General features: G+C 35.9%; 1 protein-coding gene across 1 annotated transcript; it reads right to left on the bottom strand.

Annotated features, from left to right (window-relative positions):
• Window positions 1–11,372: 11,372 nt before the first annotated feature.
• On the bottom strand, window positions 11,373–14,652 carry LOC118843764 (protein DDI1 homolog 2-like). Its single transcript, XM_036751531.1, has one exon. The coding sequence runs from the start codon at window positions 14,565–14,567 to the stop codon at window positions 13,434–13,436; it is 1,134 nt and encodes a 377-aa protein (XP_036607426.1). The 5' UTR covers window positions 14,568–14,652; the 3' UTR covers window positions 11,373–13,433.
• Between the last annotated feature and the right edge of the window lie 250 nt (window positions 14,653–14,902).

A 14,902-nucleotide genomic window follows, 5' to 3' on the forward strand; every position in this document is an offset into this window, starting at 1 on the left:
TCCAATGGACCGTATAAGATGTATAGGAGTTGATGGTTTTGGTGGCTGAATTTATGTACAGAATCTCTTCCTGAATTGGCCAATAATTTGGTTTGAAAATAGATCTTCTCAGCTAATGTAATTGCTGATAAATAAAAATGTTTATATATTATCCAACAAATGTGCATAGGTATAATATAATTAAGTGTGCTTAATAATTATATATACATGCATATACATAATCTAGAATTATAAACCTTAAAACTATATAACTACATAACACTGTATATACATATATTGCAATATCTTAAATGATAAAAATAAATTCCTTCTGTTGTTGTTGACTACCATGGCAGTGGTAAAGTCTGTTTGTTGATTTAGAAATTGAATCAAGGTAAAATTATTTTTAGTTAAAGTTTGTATGTATCCTACTTGTTTAATTCGTAATTAGTAAGTAATTACATGAGGAGGAGGATTCACTTACTGGGTAGTTATGCAATTATGTATAACCTATACCAGAAAAAGAACAGCCTATTCATTATGAGATTCAGTATTTAAGGAACTTGAAATATGCATAAATGTTTATATAATTTGTTTTCTTTAGAAAAGTTTTTATTGAGAATTAGTATAGGCAGACTTTTTTCCCCACTACATATTCTTGACATATGTTCACAACTTAGAAAAGAATGGGAAATCCTTTGTCGTTTTCCTAAAATTATACATTCTCTGTAATATGATGACACCACAGTTCCTATGAACATTCCTAAGAAAGCAAAGCATCATGAGTTTGAAGCTACACCCAGCTGTAAAGATCTTTTTCAAAATAAATTACCTTAAAGCATCACCATATACTGTATCAGCATACTGTATCAAAGGGTTAACAAATAAAACATACTGTGCAGATATGTCCATTCTAATGTCATTTATGTGTCTGAACTCTCAAATCGTTCCTAGTAATCTTTCATACGGACTGCTCAAAAGTTGTACAAGGTTGGGGATCTGCTACTCAAAGGAAATTGTAAGAAGTGTGTTGGTTTTATTTTTGCTTTTGCGCCAAAGATTGCCTCATCAGAATTCTGAACCACAACCTTAGGAGGAAACATTGGAGAAGAGTACCTAGGAACATGAGAAGAGGAGTTAAAAGAAGATCAATGGAAGGGAAAAAATGGTTCTTAAGTGTGAAGTGGACACATAAACTCTCATTCAAACTACCTAATGTCAAGTAACTAGCATGGGTCAAGTTCTCCAGCTCCGCAGAAAGTGGAATCAGCAGACAAGCATCAAATGGGAGATAAAAAGTACGTACAATATCATAGTTTGTGTTTAAATAACCATCTAAAAATCCATTTTCAACTTTTCTGTAGTATCGAACCAGTCAAAATCTGGATGTAAGACATAGAGAAAGAACTAAGTCACCCATTTGGGAGAGATTAGCCTTACCGTTGAATGGGTTCACAATCTCCAAAACATGTGGTTAGAATGATCAGTTCTATCTATTCTCTAAAAGTATTTGCATTTTTTCTCTTCTCTTTATGAAGCTGAAATATCAACACACACCTATTTGAGGACATGCCTGCAACTGCAATTCTGACATCAACAGCACTGAATAACTTTGAGAGAAAAATGAATGGCAACCTAGCCATGCACAAAACCAGCACTTGCCTCTGTATATTTCACATTGAATAAGCACAAAACATCACTTACTATTCCTTTTGACCTACTGCTGGAGTACAAATAGAATTGAATTTGGTTCCCTTTTCCTTCTCAATTTGTATGGGAATATGATGGGAGTTTACAGAATTTAAGGTAAAGTTCATTAAGCAGTCATTCTTTCTTTTCTAAACATGATATTCCAATGATGCAAATGGGTTTTTAAAGAGGACACTGGCAAAAAAAAAATCACATGTGAGCCTAAAGGTTGCATGTATTCATGGCAAAGAAATATACTCATGCTCATTTTAGTGGTATTGAACATACTTTGCTCTTTAAAATATATATATTTTAAAATCCTTCTGTAGATTTGTTTCTGTGCACATGACAGTTATTCCCTATAAATAAATATGTGGAATATTTTTTCCCCATCAAGTCAGTATCTCACTTCAACTATAATATGAAGGAAACTGCCATTCGATATCTACCACCCCTCCTAGCCCCTAGAGTTAGTGTTAGAAATGCCATTTTAAAATTCAATATGGTAGTGTTTTTTTTCTTAAAAATAATTAAAATAAACAAATATTAACCGGCTATAAAGGCACTGAGAGAAATATAAAGGGAAGCTCACTACCATGGAAACATAACTTCTCCATCCTCAGTCAACAAATAACAAAGAGGGCAAAATCATAGTGATTTTAGATGCCTTGATAATCGATAAAGATTTCTGTGGCCAAATTGATCATGCAGGAATCTATATCAATCAATATAATCAAAATAATTGGGTGTGCCATGGTTTTATAGTTCAATGCACATAGACTTTACTTTAAAATTACAAAGATATGCCAGAAAAGGTAAGTGAAAAGGCTTTTAGGATCTTTAACTTATTTTAAAATATTTGAGTGATAACATACATTTTTAGGGTTATCCAGTTATATGACTACATGTAATACTTTACATAAATATAATAATTATATAATATAATTGTAATTACATAAAAGGGTTATTATACTACCAATATGCTTTCAATGTGAACTGCGTCTGTGATGAAAGCAGGTAGTAAAAGCTTGGAGAAAGCATCTTCAGGTTATATGTATTAGTAGATTTACTTAAATTGAAATGCAATAACACAGTCTGCTCAGAAAGGAGTATTCTAATTTCCCAGACTAAATACCTGAGGAAAGACAGTGCACATTCTAATTCTCTATCAAAGAAACATGCTAACTTGGAGCTTATGTAAAGGGAATAAAGCAACTCATTTATTATATACCTATTATAGATAGGCACTGAAGAAGATACACAAATAAATAATGCGAAGTCCCTGACCTCTAAGATCTAATTGTCTGGTGGGGGAGACATAAAACATATTTTTAAAAAGCTATACTATGAAATAGAAATTCAATTGAACAATCATTTATTAAGCATATACAAAGGCAAAAAAGAAGCCTGACATAACGAATAGAGTGCTCAGTTCTAAAAGGCTAAAGAAAACTTGTGTCCAGATCCTACCTCTGACATGTACTAGCTATAAGACTCTAGGCAAGTCTCTGAACTTCTAAATATGCCTCAGGCAACTCCCTAGGATTTATTTACTAAGTCATTGATGGATCACAATCTTTCTATGTAGAGGATGATTTCACATCAGGAGTTCCTCCTGCTGATGAAATCAGAGTTTTGGTCTATTCAAACATATTCAATGCTAAACATTGGGAATACAAAGATGAAACTGGGCAAGTCTTGCCTTCAAGAAGCTTACAATCTTGTATATAAGTAACTATAATACAAATCAGCATGTGATAAGTTTATAGGAATGGTCCATCTGGAATTGTATAAGATATTTAGGAAGGAAATAGCCCTTCTACCTAACAGTATTTGGGATTGTTTCTTAGAAGTGAAAGTAGAACTGTGTATTTACAGATTCTCACAGATGAAATTGTAAGGAGTCATTCCATATCAAGTAGAAAAATGGCATAAATAAAAATATGTACAGTACCATAAACCCGTAATTATAAGATATAGAGCTTGGAAGAGGTCAAAGAGGTTATCAAATTTAACCCCTTCATTTTCTATATGAGGAAACTGAAGCCCAAATGGTGCTCAAGGTGACATAGATTGTAAAGAAGAATCCTTATTCAAACCCAGGACTTCTGATCTGAAATGAAGTAAGTGTTTCAGTCTGTAAAACTACTCAGGGTATTCTCACTGATGATGGAGTAACCAAGTTGGTTTGGAATATAGAGTGTGTGAAGGGAAACGCTGTGAGAATTAGCATAAGTTAGCAAACAATAACAAAAAAAAACTATGGAAATCCTTGAATTTCAGGCCCAGGAGTTACCAGGAGGTAATAGGATTCCATTTAAGAATTTTAAGCAGTGGAGGGATAGTCACAGGCCTGCAAAAATAAAATTAAGTTGGAAGAAGTGACAAGATAGTAAACTTGTCATATTGAAACAAAGTCCCATTATTCACTTAAAATAATAATGTGCTAAGGTAAAAAGCCATCCATATTAAAAGCAAAAAAAAAAAAGAAAGCTCTTATGAAGAAATCATGGCACAGATGAGGAGAAAGATTATCTGAAGAACTGGATAACGGGGAAGTAATTATTCAGAACCCCAATTCAGTGTAGTACAACAGAAAGACTGCTGGTTTTGGAGTCAGAAGAACTGGGTTCTAGTCCCGTCTCTTACTACCTATATGACCTTGGGCAAGTCACACACCTTCTTTGAATCTTAGATTTTTTTATCTGTAAAATGAAGCTTTTTTTCTAAGCCTACAATGCTGTGATACTTTCACCAAACTGGTTTTTCTCTTCAGTATGCTCTCCAGCTTAATAGCTCTCTTGCTCTATGGTGCCTAGAACTGAATAGTCCAGATGACATCTGATGAAAGCAGAGAACAAATAGATTATCTTCTCCTTATTTCTGGAAGCTGCCTTAACACCATGATCACATTAGTTATTTTTGGTTTTCAGATAATATTGGTGATTCATATGGAGCTTTCAGTCTACTAAAACAGCAACAACAAAACAGAGCTTTATCAGAACAATAGCTTTCTGTCCACATCTCCCACATGCTGTACGTGTGAAGCTGATTTTTGTACCTATTTGAAAGACAATATTTACGCTGATTATATTTTATCTTATTAGATTCTGCACAATGTTCTAGCCTGTTGAGATCATTTTAGAGCAAGGCTTAATTGTCCAGCATTGGTCATCTACAAATTTCATGAGCAAGGCATGCATGTTTTATCCAAGCCATTAACAAAAATGTAAAATAGTACAAGGTTAAATACAAATTCCTGAGATAATCCAATGGGAACCTCCTGTCACATTGACTTGAAACCATTAGTGACTATTCTTTTGAATGTAGCTATCCAATCAGATCCTAATCCATCTAATAGTGAGATAGTCTAGGTCGCATCTCTCCACAGGATTAGGATACAGTAATTTATGAAAAAAAAATTTACTAAAATCTAGGCAAACTATATTCATAGCATTCCTTTCATCCTTAGAAAGTACTTTACTAATCATATCAGGAAAAGTAGTTTGTCATAATCTCTTGTTGCTAAAGTCATATTGGCTCCTTATAATGACTGCTTCCCTTTTTAGATGCTGACCAATCATATCTTCATAGATTCACTATGGAATTTTTCAGGAAGAGAAGTCATTCTCACTGGCCTAAACCTTGCATTTAAAAATAGGAAATTTCACCTTCTGACATACAGAGGTGGCATTTTATGATCTTTCCAATATTAATGATGGTGGCTCAGCAATCACATCTGCCAGTTATTTTCATACCTGAGGATATAGTTTATCTAAGGCAGAGGTGTTCTGCAGTTAATATGGCCTCTCTTCTCCACCAAAAAGAATGACCTTTGTAATGAAAATGACAGAATCAACATCACTAGCAAGGAAACAATAAGAATCCTAATTAAGGAATTAGTAAAAAAGGAATGGAATCAATGAAAGGAAAGAGTAATTAAGGTAATATGTTTGTTTTATTGTCCATTACACACCACATCTCCCCCCACCTAAAAGGAGACATGCTTTCTTTTCCTCCTCTTTCATTGGACCATCCTACTCTTCACTTGGATGATGGAGGGAAAGAAACAAAATGATTTTGCCATTGAATAATACAGACCACTGGTGCAGAAAGAGGAAATAGAAGAAGTTAGGAAAAGGAACACCAGCCTGGTACAGAAGCCTGAGAGGGATGGGGCCTTTCAATTATACAGACACTGACCAGAACTCTCTCAGCTGATAATTTCTATGCTTGGCTTGATTAGAAAGAATTAGAACTTTGGTGAGAACTCTCCCTCCAAGAGTTTGCAGTAGAAGAGATACAATTTGGACAAAATCTGACATGTATACTAAATTTATGAAAGATTTCAAAAGTTTAGAGGAAAAATTAATGGGACAGGGCTTTTTGCATCTGAAATCTTTTTTTTCGGTATTTTGAGAGAAAAAAAAGAATGTGTTTTGGGTCATGTAATAACCAACAAGATGGAAGACATTTTCTGTAGTCCCTACTAATTCCAAAAAAAAAAATTCAAAACAAAACATAAAGAGAATTATGTGCTAAAGGTAGAGTAATCCTAATTGAATCCTTTTGTAAAAATCTCAACAATGTAAAAGTCTTACAAATCAATAATAGAGAATGATATTTTATAATGCACTCATTTAGCACCCTTATCTTACCAGGCCTCATCCTCTGTCAGGACATACAAATGAATCCACCAACTTGTGCTTTGGGACTCAGCCACCTACTGCAGTCTCTTCCAGCATACCTTACTCCATGTTTCCCCCATTGTACTGCTTCGCTAAGTAGCAGACATTTCCGTCTGCCTAGCCACATAAAGAAGATAGGAGAGAGGAAAGTGTAAGAGGGAGAGAATGGGATCCCTCTTCTTGACAGGACTCTTAAGCCTACAAAGACTGTTGGGTACATGGCAACATGGCAAAAAGCAATAGTTGCTGATCCAGCTCCAGAAACTAAAGGATAGAGGGAACTAGGGCAGAGAGCTATTTTGTATGGCTATACCAAGCTTGAAGGAAAGGGAACTGGAATCTAGCTGAGCCTCATCTTTTCACTCCAGAATCTACTTTGAGCAGGGATGTGGAGATAAATGAAAAGTATATTCTGCAATGTGGGAGGTGGCTAAGAAAATTTTGCTGTTCAGTCCTGGGGATAGACCAACAACAGCATTCCTGGATCAGTTCAGAAGACAAATGAGAATCTTGAGAGAAGAGGTTAAAAGTAAACAAATAGCAAAATTTATGAATTATATAATAGAAATACTTAGGAGAATAGAAAAACTTAGTCTATGGCAGCAAGTATCACTAAAGACGCAAAAGAAAGAACAATTCATTGGGAATAAAAAGTGAAAGACAATCTGGAAAAGAAATAAAAGGTAGTAATATTAAAAAAATACACATGATCTCTAATGTATGAAAAAGCCATTGATCTCAAAAATAGAGATACCTTAAGGATCATTTGTCTCCCAGAAGAACATGACGAAATGAAAAACTTAACAAAATAATGCAGGAAATAATACAAGAAAACTGCCCCAGAACTTCTCAATACAGAAAACAAAATGCCTTTTGAAAGAATTCAGAGATTACCTTCAGAAACGTAAGGAAATTTACATTTGTTAAGTGCTATAATGTCTCAGGAACTGTGTTAAGCACTATACAAATATTATCTCATTTGAATCTTACACCATCCCAGATTCCTGAGTTGTCCAGGGTCACACAGCTACTTAAGTATATGGGGCCAGATGAGAGTCTTCTTGACTTTAGTTCACTAAGTCACCTTACTGCCTCCCAGAAACAAACAAACAAAAAACAACAACAACAACCAAGCTTATGTTTCAAACTTCATTATTTATAACGGCTAAATTTAATAATTTCAATGACAAACAGCAAATTCTACAAAAATCCAGGGGGAAAAAAGACTTTTAATTATAAAGCAAAGTCAAACAACACAACACATTCTGTACCTACCCAAAAACCACAGAATGGAAAAGAATAATATTGTCAAAAAAAACCAAAGAGGACAAGATATAACCTAAATGGACATAAAAAATAACAAAAATGACAATGTTACCAAAGTTAAAGTTTTAATGCTATGCAAATCACAATATAAAAAGTATGCTTTACAGAATGTGATAAAAGTAATACCAAAATTCAGGTGGAGTAACTACAAAATATCTATGAAAAAAAAACAATGGAAATAATTAAAAGGAGGGATAATAATGAAAGCGAAATGATACTTCCAAATCTCAAACTATATTATAAAGTAACAGTTATCAAAAACATTTATTTTTTTTAAAGAAAACTAGTCAATTTTAATAGACTGGGCAAAGGAGAATAAAAAATAATCTAACTCAAAAACTTGGTGTTTGACAAACCTGAAAACAGAAATGAGAAAGAGCACCTTATTTGATAAGAACATCCAGGAAAACTGTAAAGGAATCTCGTAGAAATTATGCTAAGACAAACACATTATATTATATTCCACAAATAAATTCAAAATGTATATGCAACCTGAATATTCATATAATCATTAAATTTAGAAGATAATTCATTTATCACTTATTGGAAGGAGATGAATTCTTAAAAGGATGAAAACAAGTATAAAAGATTAAATCAGTAACTCTGGTCACATGAAATTGAAAAGCTTCTGCACAAACAAAATCAATGCATCTAATGTAATAAGGAAAACATTCAAATGGAACAAAAATTAAATTCCTTAGATGAGTCTGGTATCTAAAATATATAGACAAGTAACAGAAATATATAAGACCAAAAGCTATTCTGCAATATTATGAGTGGTTAAAGTATATGAACAAATACTTCTCAAAAGAACTGTAACCTATTAATAACCATATGATATAATAATCTAAAATCACTAATAAGAGAAATGCAAATACTGCGCCTCACATCCAGCAAATTGGTAAACAGGACAAAAGAGGGGAATGATGAGTGGTAGAATGTTATTTAAAGATAGGCACACCAATGCATTGTTGATGGAGCTGGAAATTGGTACAATCATTTTGGAAAGCAATTGGGAATTGTGGAAATAAACTGACTGAAATATCCATAGCCCTTGATCTAAAGCTCCCCAAGAAGTCCTTAGAAAAAAGTTGTCCTAGACACAAGAGCCTTGAAAATAGCAGTGTTCTCCAAATTATCATACCCCCTCCCTGCTTCTGCAGCCACTACTGAAGGGAGAAATCATTGTGGAGAAGTACCCTTTCTTTGTCATCACCACTACCACCAATTCAACAATTTTGGTAGCGGTGACCACTACCACCACCAAGTAGACAGGAGATCTGGGAGTGGTAGCAACTCCCAGATACGTTTCCAACCCAGCTGTCATAGCCATCTTTCCTGGAAGCAGCTCTTATGGAAAAGGGGCCAGCTATCCCCACTACCAAACAATTGCCACCCACAGGGCAGGCAAGTCAACCTACCTGAAGCAGCAAGGTGCTCTGTGAAACAAACAGGAGGTAAAATGTATAAGGAACATCAAACCATCAGTACCTCCATGTTAACCATCTCTCTTTGATCACAAATCCTGAAACCAAGAGCCTCTGAAATTACAATGCTTCCATCCCTGTGTCCACCTGCATCATCCTGGGAAACACTTTTTTTTCATAATTGAAAAAAGTTTATTTTGTTTTTTAAGAAAAGGTGTCCCATCCTATCCCCCTTCTTTTGCAGAAGTGGGACAATTCAGGTGTGGACATTTGCATATATTGTCAGGCTCCATGGATCTGTTGGTAGTGTTTGCTGAAATATTTTTTCCTCTTTATTTTTTATTCTTTCTTATTAAGAATAGCTTGCTGGGTGGAGAAAGCAGGCGGAACTAAAATGTAAAACTTAAAGCTCTTTTGAGGAAAGATTAGGGAATATTTGGAAGGCAGTATGGTACAGTAGAAGCAGTTAGAAAACCTGGGTTTGGATCAAAGCACTTCCACCTGTGAAATTTTGGAGAAGTCACTTAGCTTTACAGAGGCTCAGATTCCTCACCTACAAAACGAGGGACTTATACATACTACCTACCCTCTGACATTTAGATCTGTGAAGCTATAATATCAAACTTAAAAATTAATAAAATAGTAAACCAGTATAGCAAAAAATTGGGGATGCCACTGAAACAGTCCTCAAAGAAGGGGAATATTTGAATATGTTAATACAGAAAAATAAGAGAAATTCAATTTTAAAGATGAGAAAATAACCACAGTTGATGAGTAGAGGATTATCACCTCCTTACTCCTGCAGTGCCTTTCAATGTAGCCAAAAATGACATTTTTTGGGGGAGCAAAATCACATTTCTGATTCATAATGAGCTAAAACCTCATTTTTTCCAGCTAAACTGCAATCTAACACTACTTTATCCATCCTATACTTGTGAAGTTTATTTTTTGAACCCAAATGCAACTTTATACTTCTCAAAAGTTATTTTTAAAAAGTCAACAACCAGTTTAAAATCACCTATAACCAAAGAAACATAAAATAACTGTGGTACAATCTTATATTAAGCATACTGGAAAAGGTGATAAAATATGACAAAATTAAATATTGGTAAGGATGTGGGGAAACAAGCATGATAATTTACTACTGGTGAAGGTGTAAATTGATTCATCCAAAGGCATATAAAGTAGGACAACACTTGAATATTGGTTGAATTTTGGAAGTGGAGGAGACGTATTAATAAAATCTACCTTCAAAGCTTTTTTTTTATTAACCATAGGTGACTAAAATGATGTTGTGATTAACAGAAAGCCCACAGCCATACAGTGGGCTACCATGTAGAATGTCAAAAAGAAGTGTACATCTCTAAAAATTCTCAATACTCACTTTAAAATAATTTATTTTAGGAAATAATTTAAGAAACCAATCACTTTGTTTCATTAGTCTCCTCAAAGCAAAAGCAGTGTTGATACTTTTTAATGATTACCTATGAGAGGAAAAAAAGAAAAATCTATTTATATTGGAAATACTCTCTGAAACTACTGGAAACCATTGCACCACTTTCTACACAAAACCTTTCCTAATCTCAGATGCTGGTGTCTCCCACCCAGAAAACAAAATTACATACACACATATATGCATGTATGTATATACATATATAATGTTGTATTTATTTCATTTGTACTTATATATGCATTTTCCCCTTGTAGAATGTAAGTTCCTTGAAGGTAGGAACTATTTAATTTCTTTCATTCATAGTACAAAGAAGGCATTTAATAAATATTTGTTGAAAAAGAAATTAACAAATAGCTTGATTCTATCATAGAAATATCAGTTGGAGATATCTAACATTATTAGCTCTTATTTCCAAATTTTCATCTTTAGAAAAATATAGGAGAGCATCAAATCCATCTAGTTATTATTTTGCCCCTTTCCTCTTCTTAATATTTAGCATAACAAAAAAAGAAAACATCTCATCTGTTTTATATTAGGCTTCTGGTATGCATTTATGCTATGTTTTATTACATACCAGTCCAAGAATATAATAGGCATTTAATGTGTACAAAATTAGTCTACCAATAATTATAATTTCAAGATAATTTTCTTCATCTTAAAGTTAAAACTATCTACTTTATTCCAGGATGCATCATTGTAATGAGAAAAGCTCTCTTTTTGCATGCAAGGCCAAGTATCTCCCTCCAACCCCCTCCCCTCACCTTAAATCAAATAGAACAGACAAATTCACCAGAAGAGATAATTACTTTGGTCAAAATTTTTTAAAAGCTTTTAAAAATTTTATCTCAATATTTTATTTGTAGGTTTCTTTATACATAGATTTTATACATATATTCATATATGCACATATACCTGTATACACATATTTCACATATATTTGTCAAAGGAATGAGGACAAGTCAGGTTCATCTTTTCCACTGTTATTTAGGAACTATGATGCTCTTTGCTAACAAAATGAGAAAAAAACAAGGTTTACATATACACAAACTCAGTGAAAAGTCCCAGAAGCACACCAAAGAGTAAGATTCCAGTCACTGTCTGTAGGAACAAAAACAGTGAAAGAACAGAGCTTCTCCAGTCTGTGAAGGAAGATTGTAGCTTCAGGATATAGGATTTTCTGATTTTAGGCATTCCTGTAAATAGGTTTTGACTATCTTGATTGAGGACTATCATTAAAACCGGTGCCAAGGCCTCAGTTTGCTCAGAAGTGTTAGTTGTGATATCTTCTTCAGTGGATCCATGTTGGGGTGAAAAGACTGCACCTAAGCTGCAGTGTAGTAGCTAATTCAATATTTCAGCAAAGTTTAGCAGGACAGAATAGTTCTCAATTCAGGACATCTTAAACAGTTGTCAGGCTCACAAACGAACCTTCAGTGTTAATAGTTTTCACTGCAGGACTCAGTGATACAGCTCTTAAACTCCTTTTGTCGTTGGTCCAGGTATCACTTAACAAAGTTTTGTGAATTCTGATCAACTCAAATGCCCTATGATGCTGACTTTAGGTCTACTTCTTAGAAAGCTCCTCATTGAGAATGTGGTCTTAAGCTAGTTCCTAATGATGGATGATTTCTTCAGATGTAAGATTTAATTTTTTACAACTGAATAATGGAAAGGAATGAAATTCCTCCAATGTAGTTGTTATACATTAACAAGGTATCTCTGCAGATAATATATGTACAGAGAGCTGGAGAGTACCTAGAACTGTCAATCATTAAATATTTAATGAGGAGCATAGTAGTTTACCTATTCCTTACATTTCAACATTACTATCTGGAGAGTGGCAAATCAGCAGTAAAAATAGAATTAGTCAAAATTACAGGTTGGGTATTATGCTTTGATGTCTCTACCTCCTTCAAAAGATTATCTACACTGAGGTCAGCAACACCAGTAATTTTAACATTGGCATTCTGATTAATTGCCTCACTTTTCACCTACATTTATTTCCATAGGTGTTCCTGTAGGTGAGTTCTCAAAAGATGCTGAGAGTGGAATATTTTTTTCCTGAACATGGAAGGGCTCCTATCTGCAGCTCATTCCCTTTACATACAATGCCTTTTTAAAAAATTTTTACTGTATTTTATTTTGTTTTGTTTGACAGGAGAAAGGCTCTGCCATATTCTAGCAGAAAGCTCCAAGTTCTGTGTTACTATTATGCTGTGGGTCAACTGGCTCATTCTATTATTTGATCTTGGGTAGCACATTCATTCGTGTTGGTGAAGGCCATTTGCGTAACTCAGATCCTGATACTCTGAACACAACACCTTTTCACCTAGATACATCTGTGAATTGTACATCCGGAGAGCCTCAACAAATTAACTTTCTATTCTTTAATGAGATACACTTTGATGCCATGGGTGTTTTCTTTGACAGGAAATATTTTAGATTATCTGCAACTTTTTCTTTTCCCCAATGAATTACATAATATGATAGCACAAAACGTGGACAGGTTGCTGTCTGGTCTGACAGGGCTCTCCGAGGTCCAGTAAAGGAAGGGGATATTCTCTCTTTTCACATGTTATCTGAATTTAGCTGAAGCTCTGAGTCTTCAGTGTTAGCTTCAACAATCTGTTATAGGCTGACTTGTACGAGCAGGCTGAAGCTGGGACAGAGAGACAGAGTGATAAAGATTAGTAGTTTTATTGATCTCAGAACAGTCTTCAAGAATGGGCTGAATTGCTAGAACTACCTAAAATTTGTAATGATAACACTGCCTGTGAGGTCATTTCTTTATCATTCTTCTTTATTCTAAAGACCATTCCAAATGCAACACACATACACTAAATGCATCAAGGCTTCAGACAGTCTAAATTTCTAAACCTTTTTGTAGAGCTTCTCCTCCAATCGAAGGTCATCTTGCCCTGGATCATATACCAACCTTGCACATTCTGGAAGTTCTCTCTCTGGAAGAAAGGAAGTATGTGTGCCTGTTGTACCAATTACTAGTACATTCTTCTTGAGGTCAATGTTACACTGATGTCGCTTGAGCATATCCAGGCCCAGAAGCATATCCATGGGTTGCTCCTCAATTATAGAAAAAGAACATGCCAGAAAATCTCCTTCAATCTGAACCTGAGCTAGATGCACCCTACCAATAATCTTCTGGGTTCCCACACCTTTAGCAATCCCTGCCCATCGCTGGTCCACAAGTCTCAATATATTACACCGCACTGCACAAGCCTGGCTCATAATAGTCATCTGGGCACCTGTATCAACAAAGGCTTTCACAGGATGTCCATTCACTCTGCAGTTTATATATAACATCACTACTTGGCCAAAGCTCTCAGGAGCCTCCTCCATTGCTATGGACATGTTTTCCTCAATGTTCTGTTGCCTGATGGCTTCTTCTATCTTTGCCTGTGCTTCAAGATCAAAGGGGTCAGCTACAAAGAGGTGAAACCTTTCTTCATCCCTTAGGGCTTGGTCTTCTTGTTGTTCTATCAAAACCCTAGCAAACTCCTCAAGATCCCCACTGAGCAGGGCTTCTGCCAGGGATGGGTTGCGCTGCTTGAGCAGAGACAATTCATGGGGATTGGAAAGTAGCATGTCTCGGAGTACTGCAGGGTTGTCTGAGACCTGTGGGGCTGAAGCCATTCCTACAAAACTATCTGATGACCGCGTAGGCTGCAGGCGCTGGGAGACCGATGTGCCTGGCACAGCTATGCTGCTAAAGTCTATCCCTGTGAAATCATCAGGAGAGCCAGGCTCTTCATTTTGTGTCTGCCTTAAAATCACTACATCACCATCTTTCAGGCCATAGGACGCCAAAGATCTGTGGTTGTCTTCGAGATAGTTCTCTGCAAAGACAATGTGTGCCTCCTCCGCAGGGATACCAGACTCCAGCTCACAGAGCACCCGGAAGTTGTAGAGCTCAAAGTCCCGGTCGACCTGGATGGAGAAGGTCACCTCCGTGGAGTCCCTCCGCACGCAGTACACTGTGAGCTGCATAGCCGAGCCTCCCTGGCCTGCCTTTAGAGGGAGGCTGGGTCCTGGGGGCTGCGAAGGCTCGCGGCCCCAGCACGGACCCGTTTCCTTAGTCAGTTGAGCATTCAAAGAGCAACTGTCATTGCCAGTGCAGCCGACTCCCAGCATGGGAGGCAGAGCCCTTCCCGCCCCCTTCCGCCTAGACCCTTGTCTGGGGCGGCCGCCGCAAAACTCGCCGTAAAGGAAAGCGGCCGTAAAGAAAAGAGCCAAGTCAAGAGAAGCAAAGTCAAGTAACCTCACTCAGGCTTCCCAGCCTGCCTTGCATCAGATTCCGTGACCTGGTGTGAAGGGCGGAGGGG

This window comes from Trichosurus vulpecula, chromosome 1, assembly GCF_011100635.1.
Source record: "Trichosurus vulpecula isolate mTriVul1 chromosome 1, mTriVul1.pri, whole genome shotgun sequence".
NCBI lineage: Eukaryota > Metazoa > Chordata > Mammalia > Diprotodontia > Phalangeridae > Trichosurus > Trichosurus vulpecula.

Coding starts and splice junctions, on each gene's coding strand:
- LOC118843764 (XM_036751531.1), bottom strand. CDS start 14,567: ATGCAGCTCACAGTGTACTGCGTGCGGAGGGACTCCACGGAGGTGACC.